A 23802-nucleotide genomic window follows, 5' to 3' on the forward strand; every position below is an offset into this window, starting at 1 on the left:
ACGATGAGAGCTCATGCTTCCGTGATGCTAGTAAGAACTGGTTTGTGACGATGAGAGCTCATGCTTCCGTGATGCTAGTAAGAACTGGTTTGTGATGATGAGAGCTCATGCTTCCATGATGCTAGTAAGAACTGGTTTGTGACGATAAGAGCTCATGCTTCCATGATGCTTCCTTTTGTGCTTTGATGATGGTCTCACTGATGGTGGATTTCATTTTTTCCTGCCAGAGATTTTACTACTACCAAGTATGCAGAGGCCATGCTGCCCAGATTCATTTTGGCCACTCTCATTTTTGTAAACATTTAAGCATAAGATCATTGCTAATGCTCCATGATAGATCTTTCAGCAGGTGGCATGGGTGGACCTACAGCCTAATGGGTAGCTGTGCTTGTTTGTATTATTGTATGCATCCTAGAGAGGTAGCTGTGCTTGTAAGAAACTGACTCTTCTTGCTTCTCTATTAACATCTTTCTTGTCTTGACCTTCCTATTTTGCATGGGAGCTTCACATGCTAGAAGACTGATCGAAGAACTTAAGACCCTTCTTTTTGCCAAAGCTAGGGCAGCAAACACTACCTCACAGTGGAATATTTCTTAGTCAACCCAGCAAAGATTTATTTTAAGTCACTGTTTAGTTCCTGGGGCTCTAGCTCTGTGCATGTGTTCCACTGGGCCCTGATAGCATGCTGAGGTGTTTAACACAATTATTAATTGGCTCTGGTCTGCAAGTCAGATGCAATGTTAATTAGCATTACTTCTTTGTCATTGCATCCATACTGACAATGCAGTTCCATGCCCTTACACTCTCTGTCCTACTTGTGCTTTCCTTTTCTCCCTTTTAAAAAATAAGCCCTAAACCTGAAAGTATTCAGATATGTTCTCAATAGCAATGCCATAACCTTTTACTCTTTAATACCAGCCTGATTGAAAAGCAATTTAGAAGTATCAGTCTTTTTCTGTAGGAATTTCAGTGTTTCTCACTGGGAGTTCTATAGTTAATAAAAGTCAAATATTAAGCACATAGACTCATTGCCTAGAAGTGGTTGCCTGTGTTTCCTAGGTATTGTTTAACAGCCTCTTTTTTCTTTTTTTCAACCAGGCCTTCATTGTTATTCTTTGTCTGCTGTCACTCTGGCTGCAGAGACACTAGGTGTTGGCTGTCTTAGCCCTTTCAAAAGATATTAATTCTTTTCTTTCTGGGGTTTGCCCTTTGTAATTTTTGTAAAAAGGCATCCTGCTAACCTTCTGTAATTACTTTCATTTCATTTTATTTTTTCTGGGAACTATATTTCTGTATCTGTAAGTTTCACCTGGAGGAACAGGTATTTCAAAATTACTTTCTTTTCCTTCCAATAACATTTTATTGTTTGCAGAGATATTTTCACTAGTGATACAGTGAGCACTGCATGAAGTTAAAATCATTCAAAATTTAAATGTTTTGCAAACTCTCTTATTTCACATGTCAGAAGAAAACCTTTTGGAGGGTATTTGTGACAAAGAATGCTTCAGGGCTTTGCATTATTAATCACCTTTTTGATCTTGATTTGAAAAATCTGATGAAGGAGTTAGATCTGTTAGTTCCCCCAGTATTTTCTATCCTGGTTAATAGCATGACCATTTAGTACCTAACCAGAAAGCTGATAGTCATCCTGGATAACTCCTTCAACCTCGCTGCCTACATTCAAATAGACATTAAAGCTCATAGGGTCTTGCCCTCTAATCCATCAATATTGTCCTTTTAATTTCTTCTGCTATTTTCCAGTGTAGGCAATAAGCAATATTTTTTCCTTTCAAATTTTTTGTTGATCTCCTAATTGGAACTTCCTCTCAGCTAGTCTGGCCCCTCCCAAATCATTCTCCACACTATTACCAGATCAATCTGTCCACCACCAATCAGTTCCTGTTACATCTGTGGCTCCACATAGAATAAATTTCAAATCCTTCTTACGGCATGGGAGATTTCCCATGCGACTCCTGCATGTCATGTCATACTCAGCTCTTGCTACTCTGGGCCTCACATCCTGTGCTCACATCCTTCAACTACAGGAAGATAGAACTAATTTTCTTTTCCTGAACATGTCAGCAACCTAAGACTTTAGGTTCTCTGAATTGAAGCTGCTTACCACATCCACTGTGACTCCGCAGACATCATTCTCAGCCATTATTTGGCATAATAAATGAGGGGTGTGTGAATTAATATTACTTTCATTTGTTTTTTAGGATAGACACACATTTTATGTAATGATTGCAGCCACAGTTATGTACCTAGAGTGGAGAAAGTCAAATGAGCACAGAGCTGATGTTAATCTGGTGTGTAGTAGTTCATCTGTATCAGTTATTAATATTTACATGCTTCTAATCCAATTCCTTTGAAGGCTGCTGAGCCATTCCAACCAACCTGACCCTCCCTAGGATCATATGGATCTCGCTGCAACCCAGGAGCTAAAGAATGAGTGCATAGACTAGAAGGAGACTTCTGGGACCCAAAGGAAGAAAAATCACTCTGGGGTATAAATTACTGAAAACATTACCAGGCCCACAGTTAGTATCTTTAAAAAAACTTTTTTTACATTGATAGATAAAATTATGTCTTTACTGTGTACAACATGATGTTTTAAAGTGTATACACATTGTGGAATGACTTAATACAGCTAATTAATGTCTACATTACTTCACATAGTTATTTTTGGGTGAGAACACTTTACATCCACTTTCTTAGCATTTTTCAAGAATGCAATATATTATTAACTATAGTCACCATGCTGTACAGTAGATCACTTGAAATTATTCCTCCTGTCTAACTGAAATGTTGTATCCTTTGATATTTCCTTCTCCTTCCCAATCCTCCCAACTCCTGGTAACCACCTTTCTCTAAGTAGAAATCAACTTTTGTTAGATTTCGTATGTGAGTACAATCATGCAATATTTATCTTTCTGTGCCTGACTTATTTCATTTAGTGTAATGTCCTCCAGGTTCATCCGTGTTGTGACAAGTGACAGGATTTCCTTCGTTTTTTAGGCTGACTAGTATTCTGTCATATATAGATAGCACATTTTCTTTATTCATCCATTCACAGACACTTAGATTGTTTCCGTATCTTGGCTGTTATGACTAATGCTGCACTTAACATGGGAGTGCAGATATCTCTTGGACACACTGATTTTGTTTAATTTTAATGTATACCCAGTAGTGGGATAGTTGAATCATATGGTAGTCCTACTTGTAATTTTTTGAAGAACCTTCATACTGTTTTCCATAATAGCTATACTTACTTACATTCCCACTAGCAGTGTGCAAGGGTTCCCCTCTCTCCATATTCTTGCCAAGATATCTTTTGTCTTTTTGATAATAGTCATTTTAAAAGGCATGTGGTGATACCTCATTGTGGTTTTAATTTGCATTTTTCTCTTGATTAGAGAATTTTCAGAATTTTTGCATATGTCCCTTTGCTATTTTTATGTCTTCTTTTAAAGAAATGTCTATTCAGGTCCTTTGCTCATTTTTCAATTGGGTTGTTTCCTTGCTATTGAGATGTTTGAGTTATTTCTATATTTTGGATGTTCGCCTAGCATTTTAGGAGCTCAGATTAGCCAATTTTAGTAATCTTTTAATGGACAGCACTTAGGGTAGTCCTAACATGGTAGGGGCTTAGTGATTGAGAGCTGTTATATCAAAAACATGCCCTCAAGAAGTCCTCTGCCCGCCGAGAAGTCTGTACTTAGGCTACAATCCTTCACCACATGTGATGGAGAGAGTAGTCGCCTCCCGGTCCAGATTTCTCCTTCTTATTTCTTTTATGTTTTATAATTTAATCTCTCTTTTATCTTTTTATCTATTTAATCTTTCGCGATTATCTTATAATGCTGTCATTGGCACTGAGATGTTTCATGGGTCAAGGCCCCCACTTCTATTTGCTGGCAATTTTATTCTTTCCTGATGTGACTGCTTCAAGTTAAGTGCAGAATCTTTGCCCAGCAAATTGTTAAGGAAGCTTTATGATCTTCCATAATTTCCACAGAGCCCCTTCTGCTGATTGTATTCTCTATGTGGGATTGGTGTCATGATTTTCTGGGTACTGTAGCGTACTGTATGTCTCTATCTCAAGAACTCTTTCCTTTGGACCACTGCCCTGTGGCTGCCCACAGCATATCCTCTTTCTGCTAGTGTTGTTACAGTAGGATGATATGGGTATTCTCAATTCTGTTTCTTTTGTTAGAGTAATTTCTTATTTGGGGCTGGAAACGTGGCCGCCTTTATACTTAGACCACTTGAAGGCTGAAGCTTAAGGAGTTTCCTTCTAAATCCTTTCAAGCTCCAAATCCTGTGGGCAACATGTCCTCATATGCAAAATCTGCTGTAGAGCTGTCACCAGAAATTTTGCTTTGCAATCTCCCAACATAGTTCTCTTTCTCTAAATCAGGGTTTCTCAACCTCAGCTATAGTGACATTTTGGGCTAGATAATCCTTTCTTTGTGAGGGGACTGTCCTGTGCATTTAAAGATATTTGGCAACATCCTTGGCCTCTACCCACTAAATGCCAGTAGAAACTGCATAGTTTTGACAAGTAAAAATGTCTGCAGGCATTTTTGCCAAATGTTTTCTCTTGGGGGCCAAATCACCCCCACCCCTGTTGAGAACTGACACTCTCAATAATAAACATGTGGACATAAATTGACAAGTTATAAAATATGTTGACAAGCAAAGCAAAAACATTCATGATAAGGACAGCAAATGCTGATAGAGCGCTTATGTGGGCCAGACACTGTTTTAAGAGCTCTTCCCATGTAAATTTCCAAACCCATAGAGTGACTGTACCATTTTACCATTATTATTTACACTTTATAGATGAGGAAACTAAGGCATGGAAAAGTCATATAGCTTGTCCAAAGTCATGCAGCTCATAAGTGTCAGATCAAGAATTTAAACTCAGGCACTGCAGTCCTGGAGTCTATGATTTGAACTCACTGTGTTTCTCTTTCAACAACAATTTGTTGGAATAGGTATCTGTATGCCATTTGCATGCAATATCACCTCTGATAGTTGCTAAGTTAATGTTTATTAAGTGAATAAATGAATGACTATACATCCAGGGAATTACTTATTATTTTAAATCAGCATTGAATAGATTCTTTAGTTAATTTAAATGAAAAATGCACTTTTCTTTGTATATAACCAACTAAATATTATCATTAGAGTAAAGCAAGAGGATCTTAGCATTTCTAAGCCTATGCACAAGAATCTCTTGGAAAGAGTTTGCCAAGGTGACCTTTAAAGTCTCCTCCAATCAGAGCTTCTATTTATATGCTAGGACAGTTTTACAATATGTGAGAATGAAGATTGGCCAAACTGAACAAAATATTATTTCCCTGATTAGATTAAGCAAAGCATCTGCCTTGCCCTGTAATAATTGAAAACTGAATTTATCCTCCCCCTTAAACTAGGCATACGGATGAGGTATTAAGCATTGTATGGTAGTTTAACCAAGTTCAGGAGTTATAAAAAATTAAGCATCTTTAAGTAACAGAAAACCACTTTAGCTGATCAACCTTCAGGCTTCCATAGTTGGCCTTCTATAGTGAATGAGAGGGCTGGGCTCTCAAATTTGTTATAAGTGCATTACATCTGATTTATATCAAAGTGAGAAACTATTTTATGTAACACTACAATATTACTCTATTGAATGTGATTTTTAGTCAATTGGAAATATTTATATAGTGCATATATATTTTTATATATACACATACATATGTACATATATGTGTATGTGTATGTTCAATAAGAAACCCAGTATATTTGTTTTCTATTTTTCTGGTGTGCAAACAAAACTTTTTTTTAAGAAGAATTTTCATTGAATTAAAAAATTTCCTTGAGTTCATTACTAATGAAAACATTTTAAAGGATTTCTCTAGCAGCTTTATTTTTTAGGTAATTTTCCCTATTGCAGAGATCACACATCAAATTCTGAGTGATCATCATTTTGTGATTCATGTATTTTAGATAACATGTAATATTGGACATTTCTTAGTGTTTTTTATTATTTCTATGAGGAACAGTAACACTTAATTCATGCAAATTTGAGAAAAGAAACATGACTGTAAAAAAGTTAAATGGCCTTTTTTTTGCAAAATTGGTTTTTGTTTCCTTCATTTCCATATATAACTCATTGTGAGCAGTAAGGGAAAGATAAACTATAGTGCCTTAGAGAATCTTGTGCATCTTTAAATAAATAGATGAGAACTCTTTGTTATTAGAATGGTCATAGTTTGAAGAGAAAATGTTGCAGATGTTGTTGAAAACTTCATGTTGATTTCATGTTTAATACAGAGAATTTTATACCCTATTGAAGTTTGAAGAACTAACCAGAATCTGATCCCGAAAGTCCTGAGGACTAAAGGCTCTGACTCATGCTAAACCCATGCAAATGCCCATATGTGATTTCATTTGCCCATCTTTATGCCTTTCAAAGTCAGCAAGGTAAAAGTCTTTAAGTCAGGCTGACTTCTTCTTCTTCTTAGCCTAAAGCATAGGTCACTTATACTTTCTTTATTACTGAGGTTTCCAACAAATAGTTCTTGGGGACTTTTTCTATTCATTGTTCAAGAGGAACATTTATGTGTGTCTGAAGTTTGCTGAGATGCCTGGTGAGTCAGAAGTACAGTTTGGATTTCCCTCTTTTTCTTCCTTTCAGTACTTGATTTTCACTTTTCCCCTCCTCCTCACAAATTTTCGTTTTCTGAAAAACCCTACACTATTACCTCTATAGAAGTTTCCAGAGTTTTCAAGGAATAAAAACTATAGACCATAGTACAGTTATAGTGAAACTTAGAAAGACTCAGTGATTCATAATTCTTCATATTCTTTTATGATTTCTTTGAGTACTTACCACAGAGTAAGTAACATACAATTTACTTCCCACACAATGGGAGTGTTAAGGTCATTCAGGAATTCTTTTTCACAAGCTTGGAAGTTTAGAAAACTACAGAAAACAAAACTAAGCAAAACAGAATTCTTCACAAAATAGGAAGTGACAGTCTTAACACTGTTTGGAATTGTTCTTCCAATTAGTGACCGGAATCTGAGTTCCACCAATTTGAGCCCCAAAGTTGCCAGAAGCAAGTTTAATGACTGAATTACTGAAGGCTTCTTACGTTTTATGGATCTGTCTTCAGAAAACACCATGATTGGCAATTGTAGACCTGGTGAAACACCAAGCCTTCGTTAATCTATAAATACCATTTTGATGTAGTTTATTTGAAAGTCAAAGATGATGGCTAGCCCAGAACACATTTTTCTATATACCTACATTAAAAAAAAAATATGCCGACATGGGAAGAAAGTTAATTAATCCTGGTTCTAAAAGAGTACTTTTTCCTTTAAAATTGTTATATCATCAGTTTATTCTTCCACAAAGATCTGGACCCTGTTTATTGTCCCCATTATGAGATTAATAATACTATAAAATACATATTTAATATGTTTTAAAGGAACATTTTACAATACTTAAAGTATAGCTATTGTTTTATGTAATATCTACTTTCTGAAAGTTGGAAATGATTGTGAATTCTCGACATAGTAGCTAAATGGTGCTCTTGCCAGCTGGCTTCCAAGTGGGCATAGATCCTACCTTAGATTTCATGGGTATGATGATAAGCTTTGTTACAATGGAGAGGCATTGGGATTTAGCCTTGCTATACATTAAGAAAGAATGAAAGTAGAAATCCTATATGTTTTACTCAGTTGTTAAATCCAAAAAGGATAAGATCTGAGAGGTGCATGTTATGGAAATAATCAAATTCAGATACTAGATCTCCTTATTTGTAAAAATAACTATAAAATTTGCATTACTCATTAATGATCATCTGAGAAATAGAACTATGCAGATTGGGGTGGGAGGTGAGTATTAAGCTGTGAACCATATTATAAATTTTTGGAGATAATTCTTTTGATGATGGAAACAAATAAGATGCTACACATGGAATAATTATCAAAAGAGCAATGTTCAAATTAATGTTGCTATGATGAAATTAACATTATGACCCAAGTGCAAATACATAATTGCCTCTGTTATATGTGAGAAATAGAGTATGTGTGACTTATTTGATAGGTAACTGGTGCCAATTTAATAGGTTGAGAAAAGAGTTTTGTGAGTACCAACTACTGGTCATTATTTCTTCTCTTCCTTACTTCACTTAAGACCATTGTGCATTTTCTTTCTTCAACCTCCAAAAGTTAGAGAAGAGTGAAAATTGGACCAGTACTATTCAGATATAGAGCACTAACTTCAAAAAAAAAAAATGAATTGATGAGAACTAAAATTTTATGTCCTTATTTTCAGTCTTCTAAAGTCAACCTCAACATTTAGGCACAAGAATTTTGGGACCATTTTGTGGATTTTAATTTTAATAATTTAAATTATTAAAATTATTTTCTTATTCCATGGGACATAATATTCTTAGTTATAGGTCTTAGTGAAAGTTGGCAGGAGAGGAAATCATGTTTCAATAAGTTCATTTTGTTTCTGATCATTTTAATAGGATTCTATAGTTTGGTGATGGAAAAAACTAAAATTAAGGACCTTTTTCTTTTCATTTCAATTATGTGATGTCTCTAGTTCTAATAAATACAAAAAAAATTTAGTTAACTTATTAATAGAAAGTTTGATAATTATGTAGATTTTCTATGTAAAATATTTATTTTGCTGCAGTGATGACCTCTTAGCTGATTACATACTCTTCAATATGCAAAAATTTTGTTAAAAATTTGGTGCAGTTTCAATTTTCTGAGTATTATTGAATATGTATACCCAAATTGCACTTCTTAACAAAAGGGCATAGTGCTGCCAATTGTATTTCAAATAACTTTTGTTAAGTTCTGAAGTTATGTAGTTTATTTCTATATAATATCCAGGTAAAACATATTATTATTTTATGCTGGTAAAACCCATAAAATAAAGTTGTTTAAGTAGCTTCAAGTTTTTTCTGTAATTTTGACTTTATCATCTACTTTTTGATAGAATTGATAATGTAGTTATATGTTTACCAGAAACTTAAATCAAGATTAGGTCTAATATATAGGACTTTAGATTGTTTTTATTTTTATTTTTTCCCTAGCTACAGGTGCATGTTACAGCTTGCCATTGTGGTCATTGTGGTTCATCTCATTAAGCTTCGTGTTCTATCTGCTTTCTTGAGACTTGGGAAACAGTATTTTTCTGAGTGATTGTACCATATTGTTCCAAATATAAGGCCAGCCAGAATAGAAGGCAACCTCCAACTAGAAACAGCTCAAATATGGAGAAAGGCTGGGGGCCCAGAGCCCGGCGGGTCTTGCAGTGGTGGCAAGGGTGCCGAGGAATAGGACGATGCCTGCCCACTCTCCCGGTGAGTGAAGATGAGTCAGCTGGATGCATTTGCTTGTGCATAACCAGATGACTTCTGTTGCTAGAGAAAAAGTTATACTGGGGGGGTAGAAAACAAGTTCATACACATGAAAGAAAGTTGTATGTCTAAGTCTGGGGAGGGAGGATGGGAGTAGAATTTTTCACCTCCTAAACAATTTTCTTGTTTTCCCCCCCACATATGGGGGTGAAAGTGGAGCAACCTCATGCAGGAGAGAAGAACAAAGGTACCCTGGACATTTCATGATAAAAGGAGTTTAGGTCAGTGGTCTTGAAAATTATATGCCTCTAGACAAGCTCAGAAAAGTACTCCTTTGCCCTTTAAAATTGTCTACTGACAGAGGTGATGCGTGCACTGTGTGTTCATGTGTAGCTTGAAAACAAGCCACTCAATCTGGAAGTCACATTTCCAGTTTTAGTAAGATTTTTCTCTTTTTAAATTCCCTGTTTGGCTCAGTAGCATATATTTTTAAATAGTTCAGTGAAATTATATTAGTCAACTGAGAGTATATGTAAATTGAACCCTCATAATTCTCCAAATCTTGGTCTGATTCCACTAAGTGCATAGAAAACTAACCTTTTATTTTATAGTACTAAATGAGATACAATAGAATGAGGTGCTTCATTCTGTTATTGCAATCTAGAACATTATTTAACATCTGTTGGAACTAAACTTCACCAGGCACTTGGTTACCTTTATGGCTTCACAAAAACAAAATAAAATATAAGCCTTGATCTTTCTGGTTGATTTGTAGTCAATGGCTCCCAAAGCTAGTTTGAAGTATAACTTTCATCCCTAAATGATGAATTCCCGCCCGTATATTCTAGGCAAGATACTGTTGTAGCCCCCGCCCTTTTTTAAAGGAAACTACTTTCATTTAAAAAAATGTGTGATTTTGAATAGATATGGCCACAACAGGACTTGGTTTACGTTTAAACAATGGAACATGGCTCAGATGATTTGGTTTAAGGATGTTGTTTACATTGATTTTTAGAAGTTCTATTAAACCCAAATGCCCTAGAGGCCCATGCATGGTATTATTGATATGCTTATCTTTTTACCAGGTCTGGAAAGAGAACCTTTGAAGCAGAAAGGCTGGGCAGAAAAGGATTTGAAAGTAAAATCAGGAAGGAGGTAGCTCAGAGTGGGAAGGTTTAGCGCCTTCTAAATTAGAGGAAATATGACTTTTAAGTCAGAGGAATTATGGCACTGCAATGGTGGGTCCTAAACAAGAGGTTTGAAGTGAATTCTGTGTAACCTGAGAAATCTTTGGGAATCATTCATAAGAGTGGTACCAGGAGGAAAAGAGAAGAGTATAGGACCAGCATTACTCAGGAAAGAGGAGCTTCCTTTTATAACTCCTTAGTTTTGGAACCATTTGATTCCAAAGAATCCAAAGTACAGAGGAAGAAGACGTCCAAAATGTAAGGGTGGGTGAAGGGTGTGTCCCTTAACCATCTTTAAACTTCAGATAATTTCCCTTCCATTAGATGTATTAGGCATTATTGTGTGTGATTTGATCTGGGTTACAAATATAGGAAAATAAATTTTATAATTTCTTTTCCCACAGGGGATTGGGGCTGTTCTAATTGACAATCCTGTTTCATCACCTGCTGTACATTTTAGTTTTAGTAGCAATGGAGGACAGAAGCAGAAGAAACCACCTAAGTGCCATATTCTACTGCTTCCTCTCCTTGTTGACTAGTGAGGTTGGGGGCAGGATCTGACTGGATTGTAGAACTCTTTGAACAGGGAAAAGAATGTGGCCTCAGTAGGCTAGTGAGCTGGCAGGGGGAGCCTTTGAGGACATAGGAGAAATGACAGCAAGAAAGAAAGAAAGTCTTCCAAATTGCAAAAATAATAATCTGCAATAATAATAATAACATTAAGTTAGTAATAATAAGCTTTCCCTGTAAAGCATGGTTTACATGTAATCCATACCTATAATTGCTGGGTGCAGATTTCTCCTCTTGTCTCTAAAATGTACAGCATAAAAATTCTCTTGGCTGAGCATAATTGCTCACGCCTGTAATCCTAGCACTTTGGGAGGCTGAGGCAGGAGGATCACTTGAGGTCAGGAGTTCAAGACCAACCTGGGCAACATAATGAGACCCTGTCTCTGTGAAAAAGATAAAATGTCACTAGGCATAATGGCACATGCCTGTAGTCCCAGATACTCAGGAGGCTGAGGTAGGAGGATTGCTTAAGTCCAGGAGTTGAAGGCTGCAAGTGAACAATGATCGTGCCACTGTACTCCAGCCTAGGTGATGGAGAGATTCTGCAAATTAATATTCCAAACTACCATTGTCTCTCTCTTTATGAATTCTCATGATACACCTTCAGTGACTCCTCTTCAGGGTATTAGATTAATAGAATCATCTTGAGTGGAGCAATTACTAATAAATTAGACATGAAAAATTCTGTAAATAGGTTGATAGGCAGAAATTAAAATCTCAGGTTCCCTAATAGTGTAATGATCTATCTATGTAAAAATAGATTTGGAAAATTCCCATGTGACTGCTTTTTCTAGAAGAGTAGATAACTGATACTCTCTTTCTTTTGCTGATCCATTAGTCTTCCCCCAAGCACCCTTTAGAAAAAGTACAGATCCTTAGGGGAAATTTCCAGTTCTTGTACAGAAGAATGTGGCCTGCACATGTCAAATTAATCATGTATAGGTTCTAGTTTCTCACCAATTAAGTTGAAGAACCACTAAACTAAAAATACGTAATTTATATCTATTATGTTTTTCATCTTTAAAAAAAGACCAGAAAAGGACAATTTTCAGTTTTTAAAGAAAATATTGAATTTGGATACATCTTTTTTGAAAATGCTTTATTATAGGTCTTTCCCTCAGAAAAAGGTTTTATGAGAGACACAGTTTCTCCAACACAAGAATGTGATGTGTCTGCATATTCTGAGACATATGGAATATGGCATTTGGCTTGCTGAGTGAGCGTGTTTAACTCAGCTATGGAGTAACTCATGAATTTCCTACTCTTGAGTATCTTTGAGTTTCAAAAATCATTCTTGAAATATGTTTAAGGGCCATTCCTTGGGGGTGGGGCATTTCAGAGATGGCATCTGGAAATGTATTGAGGTGGCTCTTCATTATGTTTTCTTGCTGGTCAATCAGCAAGTGTGTTTCAATGAACAGATCGATAGCATTGTAGAATAGGTTAGGAAAAAGTCACAAAATGGCTAATTCTCATTTGGTAGTGAAATTGAATATTGAATGACATCTTTGTAGTTATAAACGACTTTTGTTTTAATAACAAAGTTGTTGATTTTCTACTAAGGGTTCTTTTAGGTTGTCATCAGGGGCTGATGGGAGTAACAGTTCACCCAACTCTGCAGCTAGCGTCAGTGGACATGCCACACCTTCCCAGCAGCCTGAACCTGTGGTACATTCTCTTAAGGTAACCAATCGTGTGCAACCATTTATCCAGAGCTTCAGTTGTGTTGTGGCTTGTTCGCTGTAGTCTAGTAGTCCTCACAGTCTTGCTTGAACCATAGATATTTTATTTTTTGACTCCTTATGGTGTAACTTTTTAAATCTTAATTTTTGAAGTATGATTTTAATTGTTCTAAAATGACAATGAGTTTGAGTACTTATGGTTGAATCTCTAGTTTTATCACTTTGTTTTGAGTAATGTGATTCATATCTATCGGCATCGAAGTTGAAGTCTGTGCATGTATATCCATATTTGTAAAAAACTGTGATAGGTATTTTATGTGCAATGTTTGTAGCATGGATGTCTTCAAATACAGGGAGTTAATAGTTGGTCAGAATATGGAAGGATACCACATTATTCTTTCTTGATGCAATTGAAGTACATTATACAACTTAAATAAAATAATGAAATAAATACAAACTTAGTCTTTCCTCTTCTAAGTAGAAATTAGGTTCTCCAACTCCAGTTAATGCCCCGTTATAGAATAATAGAAAATAGATACATGGTCTTATACATAAAGCTACTTTACTTTTGTGTCTGTCTTCACGTTTTGCAGTGATTCTTTACCAATAATGAGCTTTCCAATAAGTAAAATTAATGAAAAATCAGGACCATAAGTACAACAATAGTCAATATAATAATATAAACAATATAATAATATAAACAGTAAACAATATAAATATTTACCTATCTCAGAAGAAACTAACACAGGCAATAAATATCATCTTAAAATTGAGACGGTTTCTTGAAATTTTATCAGTTTTAGAGTATGAAACACTGTCTAACCAATCTGTCTATAATTTCTAACATGTAGCTTTGATCAAACCTTTTTGACCCATAAAACAGGTAGAGTGCTTCCATTCTGCTTTTACCACATGAGTTTCACAACTCTTCTTAAAATTGTTTCAATTTCAAAATGATTTATCATCAGCCTGAAGATGCACTCCTCTTTCAGAGTGAGCTGCACTTTCTGTGGCATGCACAAAACAAATACATAGATGAGAACTTCAAAATGTTTATTTCATTTTGAGATGATTAAGTTTTAGCAGAAGGTTTTGCTCCCTCAGGATATTTTGCTTTAGCTTATACAAAATGAATTTGCTTTTCCTAAACATATACTGATGATTGATGAGCGAAGGTAGGGCAACCATGCTAGTGGCCACTGACAATGCACTTGGCATTTTCTGTCTTTGTTGGGATAATTCACAAAGTGAGCAACTGAGAGGAATTCCTGGGAAGGCACAGCCAGTGTGAGGGGGCACGGCTTTGCCTCTGGTGGTTGTTGGTTTATGGACTGTTGAATATCTTGTTCTCTGTGGCAGCGCTTGGATGAACTTTAGCATGAATCAGGCACTAGCTATCTGAAAAGCCTTTTAGAAGTAGAAAATGGACCAGAGATTGGCTTCTATCTTGTAGTGTTATAGCATCTGCACACACTCCAACAGCAGCAACTTGTCCTCCTATTCAAACTGTTTGAAAGCCATTTCAGCCTGTTGCCTTATTAAATGGCATCAGAGCAGCATAGTGGGTCACACTGAAATCTTTTCCAGATTTCTCAATGCAGCTGTTAGTGTGGCCTAAAAGGAAGGGGAGGGCAAGGAAGAGCTCTTCAATTTTCTCTGAATTTAGTTCTAATTTACACAATTTTATCTCTGGGAGGCTGAGGCGGGTGGATCATGAGGTCGGGAGTTCGAGACCAGCCTGGCCAACATAGTGAAACCCTGTCTCTACTAAAAATACAAAAAAATTAGCCCGGCGTGGTGGTGGGCGCCTGTAATCCCAGCTACTTGGGAGGCTGAGGCAGGAGAATTGCTTGAATCTGGGAGGCAGAGGTTGCAGTGAGCCAAGATTGTGCCACTGCACTCCAGGCTGAGTGATGGTGCGAGACTCCTTCTCAAACAAACAAAATATATACATATATATAAAGAGAGAGATGTATATTTATGTATATATTTTGAGAGATACATATTTAGAGATATATTTTCAGAGATATATATTTACATATATATTTTGATATATGTATTCATATATTTTGATATATATATTTATCTCCCTCTCTTGATATATATATATATATATATATATATATATCAACCAAGTGTCGTTGGTTGGCAGATAAGTGATACTGAGCAACTAAAACATCTTTATTAGAAAACTGGGGCCCTTGAATATCAAATGTGTTTGCTTCCATGAGTTAACTGTGTTAGGACACAGAAATATATACAAACATCATTTTTGGGAAATGCATCTTAAAAAGATTTCAATATAAGAAAAAGAAATTGTGGCCAATTGACATGTTTTGTTTTTGAGAGCCAGCTGTCTAGAGCTGATTTATTTCATGAGATATGTCTGTTCTGAAAAGAATAATTAGTACAGTGGCTCAGTTTCTCACTTTCTGATAGATTTTATAGAAAATGCTAGGCTTTATAAAATCTGTGGTCCTGGTTTGTGGGGAAATGTAAATCACTGTAAGAAATTAGTACATTTGTAATAACACTGTATTTTTCTTGTTTTAAAATTTATGATAACTATTAATTGGAACTTTACTTCATTTAGTAAAAATTAACTGATTTGAAGTACACTTCTCTGAGGTACATTACAAATCAAATTTGTAGGTAAATGAGCTTGCTTAAGGAGCTCTTTATGTTTTCTATGAATATTCACCGAGAACAGTCAGTGATTTTCTCTAAATATGTAAAGAAGGTAAATTAACTGTAATCTGAGGTATCAGGGCTCAGAAGTAGCATTTTTATAATAATAATGGCTGGAAGTTTCAAATTAATGAGAGTAGTTTGTGATTAGATTAATTATTACAGGATTGAACTCTATTTAGATTCAGATAGTGTCTATGAACTTGACCTGAAGGTCCCACTTCATGCTTAAGTCATTTAGTTTGGCTCACTTGGTGTAAATTCTCAGGTAGCACCTTTAGATTTGACCATCAGCATTGACCATGATGACGGTAGAATCAAGTAGCTTAGCAGTGTTGCAGTTGGTGTGGATTCTGTGGGAAATTCTAGGAAGAGCATTAGTTTTTTGCAGTACTTCAGTACTTTGATTTATAAACTGATATAGATAAAAACAACACAGAAAGCCAAAGTTGTTTTCTCCTTTTGTAGTATAAAAAGTACCCACAAGAAAACTTTAGACATTTTTAAAGGAATATTATTTTCGACCTATTTAGGACTAATTTAGAGAAGTGGAAACATAGGGCTCTAAAATTGTTTAAAAGGCATTTTATTCCAAGACATTTTGCTTTCATGAAAAATATTTAAAGTGTTGTTCAAATATTTTCACTATAAGGAGCCAGTACTTCTCTTTGATACTATCAAAGAGCCACCTCCACATGCCTTTTCTCAGGCACTGGGAACATGTCCAGGCAAGAACTGCGAGGTCAGTAGTTCTTATGTGCATATTCCTGGGTTTTGACCAGTTTCACCTGTCGCTATCATCTTTTATGCAGGCCATGTCTACATATCATTTAGACCATTTGGCACATAGTTAATTATATTGGTCATTGTTACAGTGGAGCAAGAGTTATTGACTATATCCAAATGGTTGACACAGTGAGGTTATCTTAATGACCAAAGTAAATGCATATACTTATTTTAGACATTAATGAATTCCATTGATTATTAGTGATGCAATGGATTGTTTTTAATGGCCATTTGAAAATCAAATAGAATAATTTCAAATATATTTCAGAACAATCAGCTATTTAAAAAATATGTTGCCATATACTAATCCACTCTGATATGCAGACATGGAGAAAACTAAAGGTTTTACAAAGTGGAGCTCCTTGATGGTTTTATCATAACTAACAAGTTTTTTTCCATGTGAAATTTGCTTTTCTTTTTCAACAAATCCAGGTCTTGGATGTTCAGGAAACTATAGATCGTCAACAGGGTAAAGAGTATGAACATGACCTTAGTGAGACAGAAAAAGCTATAGTCAGAGAAATGTGCAATGTAAGTTTAATGTGCTTTATTGTGTATTCTGTGTTGAAAGCCACATCGTAGCTTAGCTATTGTTTTATGAATATTTTTAAAATGCTAACCAAATGCCTTTACATTTTTATTTGAAAATAAAACAAATTTCCCTTGTTTTTATATTCAGTATATTTTATTGTAATTTTATTAACACAATCATGTTACACATATTCAATTTAGAGATGATCAGCCAATTCTGTATTCCAGAAGACTCTACAAACATTTCTAAATACTAAATTTACTGTCTAAAATATGTTTCTAATTTTGATAAAAATAAATGGGTTTCTATTTTATCCTTTAAGAAGTTTGTTAAAGATCAGTGTTTAAAAACCTATGATAAAGAAAACACAGCCAACTTTAGATTTGCTTGTAACTATTCTTGGAAAAAATTGCCACCTTACTAGGTAATTTTGCTTAGGTCTTCATATATCATATATGTGTGTTTCATGTCATGCAAAGTATTATCTTTAGCTTTCAGTTGTTGACCCAAACTCAGAATATAGTAAGGTAAGAAAGACAGATAAGAACCTAAAAGATAGTTAGGCCAGGCACAGTGGCTGTCACCTATAATCCCAGCACTTTGGGAGGCTGAAGAGGGAAAAATGCTTTAGCCCAGGAGTTTGAGGCTGCAATGAGCTATGGTCATACCACTCCACTCCAGCCTGGGCAATAGAATGAGACCCTGTCTCAGAAAAGAAAAAAGAGGATAGACAAATAGAAATCTATCCATGAAGTCAGAGACCACAGGAAAAAAAAGAGATGTTATTTTCATGATGCATATTCAATGCAATCATTAATATGGCTTGGATTTTACTATTAATCCCTGACTAAATTTTAATTTTTTGAGTAATATACATGGGATGTATCATTTAATCAATAATATAATTTGTGAAGTTTTAAATAGCTAAATGGAATATTGTAGAGGAAGCAAGAAATCATGGTTAAGCACTGATCATGTTAAACACTGATTTTAATTGGCTTTACATTATGCTTTTATCCTCATATTCTTTTCTCTATCCTATCAGGATGTGAAATTGCTTAGAAATACCCTTCAGCTTTAAATCTATTAGGACCAGATTTTCTCAGACACTTACTCATCTACCTCCTCGAGATGTTTCTGGAATCCAGTAAATGTTACATAAGTTCCCTGGGCATTTTTTATGTGCTAGAATGAGATTTGTAGTTTCTTGCTTGCCTGTGTTGTGGCCGATTTTTCTCTTCCAACTCTTCCTACGTTATTTGTTTTTCTTTCCTGCATATCTATTGTCTGTTTTCAAAAGGTCACTAGTTCTAGATATCATCTTTCCTAAATGCACCACCATTCACCTTCTATAGCTTTTCAACCTGTGCTTAAGATTTTCAGTTTGAATATTTCCCGCAGATAAATATTAAAAAGTGAGCCACATACCTAGGAATGCCTGTTGCTTCTCGTCTATTGACTATGGAATGAGAGAGAAAGTTCAGACAATAGGAACTGTTGAACTAGAAGGGGCCATAGAAGTCATTCTCCAGTGTTTGTCCAAAGAATAGTATATGGACCTCCTTCATAATTCAGATCTCTGAGTTTAACATCAGACCTCAGGCGATTCAGATATGAACCCCTGGGTAAGAACCCAAACACTCTAAGTCTATGTTTGAAGAAACTAAGATCCAGAAACTAAGTTACTTGCTCAAACTATTTTCTAATGAATAGTGAAGTCAGGAGTACACCAAGATTTCCTTTGAGGACCTTTCCTGAGGAACGAAAAGTGAAAAGCATGTATCTTACAGAGGGGGCCATCTCCATGGTGCTTAATGCCAGAATTTCTGCAAAAAATTCCAGGATTGTTTTTTTCCCTTTCCTTTCCTTCCTTTCAATTTCTGGACATTAGAAAATTCGTATCTTAGTCTCAATAGAGACCCATTACTGGATTGGATTTTGATTAGTTTTATGTTGATCTTTTTGTTTGCCTGCATTTTCAGAAATGAATTGAAAGGCACCATACAGTATTATTTTTATTTTTTACTATATAAGATACTTTCAGAAAGCCAGAAGCTTGCCCTCCTTGTTTACCTTTAAAAGTTCCCTAGGAGTATGTTTTCTGTCTACTTTTGTCTTTGATCCCCAGAATTTGAGGAAAAAATGCAAACAAACCCAAATCTGATTCTTAAGCAATTTTATATATTTGGAAACAATCAAAAAATTTTATTGTCACCATTATTAATTATGTGATCAAAAACACATAGTAAATGCCACAGAATAAAGAAAAATGCAGATTGTAAAGCAGTTGCATAGATAAATTGTGAAACTAGTGAAAATTATGAAGGCTTGGTTTCTAGTAGAGAAATTATATGCCTTTATAATAATGTCACAGAAAAAATAAAGCTTTCTCATAATATGAGATGGGTTATAAGACTCCGATAGAATTTGGGACAATAGAAGTTTTCCTGTTGTTTCTAGTATTGCTCCTAGAGATAAGATGTTGTTGACATCTACACAGCAAAAAGATTATTATTCATATTACCTCATGTGGGTTAGTATGTAGTTAGCTATTTTCTTCCCAAACTGTGCTACAGAAATTAATATACTGCCCCCTAAGAAACAGTAAATCTGTCTTTTTGTAGTAGTTGTTTTATTTTAGGTTTGTCTGTTTGGCTCTTGTAAATTCCCTGAGGACAATTGAAATACTTGATTGGTCGTCTCAGTCACAGTCTCAAACACACACCTGTTATGCCTTTTTTAGTTAATAAGTCACTACTCCCGTTCCCGTGTCAACCTTAGTATTGTCGGTTTATTTCAAAGTTCTGCCTTTTTTTTTTTTTTTTTTTTTTTTTTTTTTTTTGAGACGGAGTCTTGCTGTGTCGCCCAGGCTGGAGTGCAGTGACCGGATCTCGGCTCACTGCAAGCTCCGCCTCCCGGGTTTACGCCATTCTCCTGCCTCAGCCTCCCGAGTAGCTGGGACTACAGGCGCCCGCCACCCCGCCCAGCTAGTTTTTTGTGTTTTTTTTAGTACAGATGGGGTTTCACCGTGTTAGCCAGGATGGTCTCGATCTCCTGCCTCGTGATCTGCCCGTCTCGGCCTCCCAAAGTGCTGGGATTCCAGGCTTGAGCCACCGCGCCCGGCCGGTTCTGCCTTCTTTAAGAGTTTCCTTTCACCACATAGTTATATCTGGGGTAAGCTCATTGCATTCTACATTTCAGTATTTGAAGAGGAGTTGCACTTTTGAGTTGTAATCATCTGGTGCTGGTGTCTGTTATCCTTGTAAGGTCCTTAAGTCTACCCTCTGCTTCTAAACCACACATTCAAAGCATTCTGGATAGATGTAATTGTATTTAAGGGCTAGAAAAGGAAAGTCCGTAGCATCCTTTGGTTCCTTGATTCAGTGTTTGTCTCTTGTCAATTTATTAAGAAATGAGACTTTCCTAACTCTCTTGTGTATAGCTTGAGCCATCCATTGCTATATATTAATAATTCCTTTCCAGATATTTAAGAACCCTAACTTCAGCTCCTTTTGAGTACAACAGGATATTTATGCCATATATTGGTATATGCTGAGACATTGAGATTAATAGTTTCTTTGGCTTGGAAATGAAGATAAACAGAACCCTATATTGTGTATTACTATTAATGATATTGTGTTTCCCTGTAGTATCCACTTCTATTTAAAAGCAAAAACAAAAGCAAACAAAAGAAACAGTTGTGAATAATTAATGAACAAAGTAGTTTTATGTTCATGTTAGAGTATTGTAAAGTTTTGTGCAATCAATCAATCTGATCATAATCCTTTGCGTGAAATAGTCTGGGAGGGTATGTCTGTTATTGTGCATGTGCACATACATGCATGTGCATGTGTGTGTATTCCAATCAATGTTAGTGTATTGATACATTATTAGCAAATTCAGTAGTTTTACATTTATGCTTACATTATTCTTGATCGCACCTTTTGTCTCTCTATGTGGCCTAGCTTCTAACATATTGTAATTGTATCTCTTTCAGTGATTTTGAATTTATTCTTATCATCTTCCTACATTTGGATGCTTTCTGTTTTGGAAATCCGAGACATCATATTGCTTGGTAGCTAAGATTTGTGACAACTGATGACCCCACTCTGTAGAAAAAGCCAGAGAAATTTACTAGTGGCCCTAAGACTACCACCTCAGGACTTAAATAGCTCAATAACAAAAGCTCCTTCGTTTTCCTCAGCGCATTAAACACTGATATCCTTTGTTATGGCTGTATAATATAGGAAGCAGGATGATCTTGCTAAGGTGTTCTTAATTCTGGCTACACATTAGAATTACTTTGAGAGCTTTTGGACAACAAAAGCGCAGTTGTCCATGCCTCACTTCTCCCAGTGAGATCAGAATCTTCGAGGATGGGGATTACTGTTTAAGAGCTCCTCAAGTGCTTAGTGTGCAGTCAGAGTTGGGGACCACTTATGTAACTACAGTAAGTTAATATATCATTTTAAAATGTTGACCCTGGTTATTAACAAGGTTTAGTAGTCCCAACTACTGAGTAGTTCTTGTGTTTTAAGAAGCTTGTCATCACATTTTATTTTGTATTTGAACTCATTTATGTGGATATTTTGTCTCTTGTCTTTACTTCATCTTGGCTCCTCTCTTAATTTACCCTTAAGAAACTCACATCTCCTTGTGGAAGAGGAAAAGTAAGATACTCACTCCTTCTTCTTTTTTTTTTAAGGTTGTGTGGAGGAAACTTGGAGATGCTGCAGGTTCGTGTCCTGGAATTAGGCAACATTTGTCAGGAAACCAGTACAAAGGACCAATGTGAGATGCGCTCTTTTTCAAACAGGAGATCACCACTGCCAGAAAGAGATAGAAGACAAGAAGAAGAAAAAGGAAACAGTGGGTTTCCACAAACCTGGACTCATGGAATAACATGGAGTGATTGTACATTGCACATATCTCCCCTCTAAAACCTGTAGTACAACTTCTCCCGTCAAGCTAATATTCTGTGTCTCTCACCTCAATGTCCGCAACAGTCAATCTTAAACAAGGTAGCTTTGAAAATCTCAAAAAGAGTAGCTTTGAAAATCACCATTTTGGTACCAGTGTTTTCATTAGAACTAAGTGTTTTTAACTCCCCAGATATAATATCATAATTGGGAAATCTGCATAGTTTTAAGAGTCCAGTGGAGCCTCAGTGTTCTGAATAGAGTTGACTCCTTGCACATAATGGTGGGAGTTTTCTACCATGTCATATTGAACATATGAAGAGGTATTTTCCAGCTTCCCAAGTTTGAGAGTTGGGCATCTACCTCTTATACTTCGGTCAACCAACAAACTACTGACTCCAGATTCATAATTAATTTGGATGCAAGATAAGATTAAGTTTTTGGAGTTTGGTGTTGACTTCTGAGGTGCTAAAAAATACCACGTAAATTCTCCCTACCAGCTAGAAGGGTAGTAAGACTTTGTAGAGTGCTTATCAGAGAGTACCATTGACTTCAATTGATCAATAGAAATACATCTTTTTCTTTTCGTCTTAATAAGTTTTTCATAAAGACACATCTTGGGGCATACGAGCCTTCATATTCATTCAGTGGATCCATTGATGTTCATATTAACAATTTCAACTAAAAACTAGCAAACATAATTTTTCTAAGTGTTTCGAGCTGTGAGATGTCAATTTCTATAATTTAGTTTCTAGACATGCTGTATATTTAATAAACTTTATGTAAACTTTAAAATATTGCACTGCATTTATGAAAAAAGCTTTCTTTGCCTACTGCAGCAATCTAACATTTTATGAAACTGACGCATGTCCTTCATTATTGAGGCTAAAAGCTCTTGTTCAGATTGCCTGAGGTTTGAAAAAGAGGTGTGCTAGCTTTGCTTAGTTTATTTCTTATTTTTGGTATACATATACATATATATAATATTAGAATGTGTGTACTGGAAATGCTATGATAGGTATTTTGTGTTTATCCAAATGCAATGATAGTTTCTTGTATGAATGTGCAAGAGGCCTGTGACCGAATGCTACGTTTTTATGGTAGTTTAAGATTATAAAAGTAGAAATGCAACAATTCCCAGTTTTGGGATAGGTTCTACATTTCTGAGATTTGATTCATAGCAGATATTCTCTGTTGTTGTTTTAGATGGGCTCATTACACAATGAGTTAATTGTCACTAGTAGGAGACTGTGAAGGAATTTTGTTATACTTTCAAAAATGTTACTGTGATGAAAAATCATCCCTCTATTTTCAGAAAATATTTATGAATTAATTTACTATAGAATTATCTCTCTAATTATCATAATTGGGTAACGATTTAAGCTTCCCTTTAAAAATGTTATATTTTAAAATGTTATTACTCTATAAAAGAAAATTGCTTGCTATATTTACACCTTCTTTCCTAGGAAAGCTTTCATCCTTAAATTGTTGTATTCCTACACTCTGAAGACATTTAAAATAAGCTTTTGTGCCTGCAGCAGAGCCTGCAGAAGCTAATACAAGGGACACTGGTCTTTTGACAAAATAAAGTTGTGTAAATTTTGATACTGTATTAAAACTATTTTTTTAAAGTTCTGCATAAAATTGAGTATTAAGTATATGTGTTCATCTTAGCAATGGTAATAAATTATTTAATCTCACAGTGTTTTTGTCTTCCTCAAAATGTCTTTCCTAAATTAAGTCCATTTGTAATAGTCATTACATGTCCTAATGCTCCTGTATGATGGTAGTAATAACAGTAATACAGATGATTCATTATCTTAAACATAAACCAAAGGCATGTTTTAAAATATGCTCATAATGAGGGATTAAATATTCAGATATTCCTCAACTTGCACCATTCTCCATTATAATGGAGTTAAAGCTTTCAAATGCTATTTTAAAATATTTAAAAATGTTTCTGTTATAAAATCCTCTTAGTCTTTTAATTTATATAGATTAAAATTAAACTTCATTATTATCTACTTATTTTTAAAACATTAGTCATCAGAAGGAAATATT

General features: G+C 35.3%; 1 protein-coding gene across 1 annotated transcript in view; it reads left to right on the forward strand.

Annotated features, from left to right (window-relative positions):
- The window catches only part of CCDC85A (coiled-coil domain containing 85A), a 55660-nt gene extending 32219 nt beyond the window's left edge, over positions 1–23441 (forward strand). Inside the window, exons 3-5 of the mRNA XM_011941833.1 lie at positions 9246–9380; positions 12698–12817; positions 21528–23441. Of these exons, the coding sequence (XP_011797223.1) occupies positions 9246–9380; positions 12698–12817; positions 21528–21617 (345 nt within the window). The 3' untranslated portion in view covers positions 21618–23441. The remainder of the gene's footprint in view (positions 1–9245; positions 9381–12697; positions 12818–21527) is intronic.
- The last annotated feature ends 361 nt before the right edge of the window (positions 23442–23802 follow it).

Source organism: Colobus angolensis, unplaced genomic scaffold, assembly GCF_000951035.1.
Source record: "Colobus angolensis palliatus isolate OR3802 unplaced genomic scaffold, Cang.pa_1.0 Scaffold201, whole genome shotgun sequence".
In the NCBI taxonomy this organism is placed as follows: Eukaryota; Metazoa; Chordata; class Mammalia; order Primates; family Cercopithecidae; genus Colobus; species Colobus angolensis.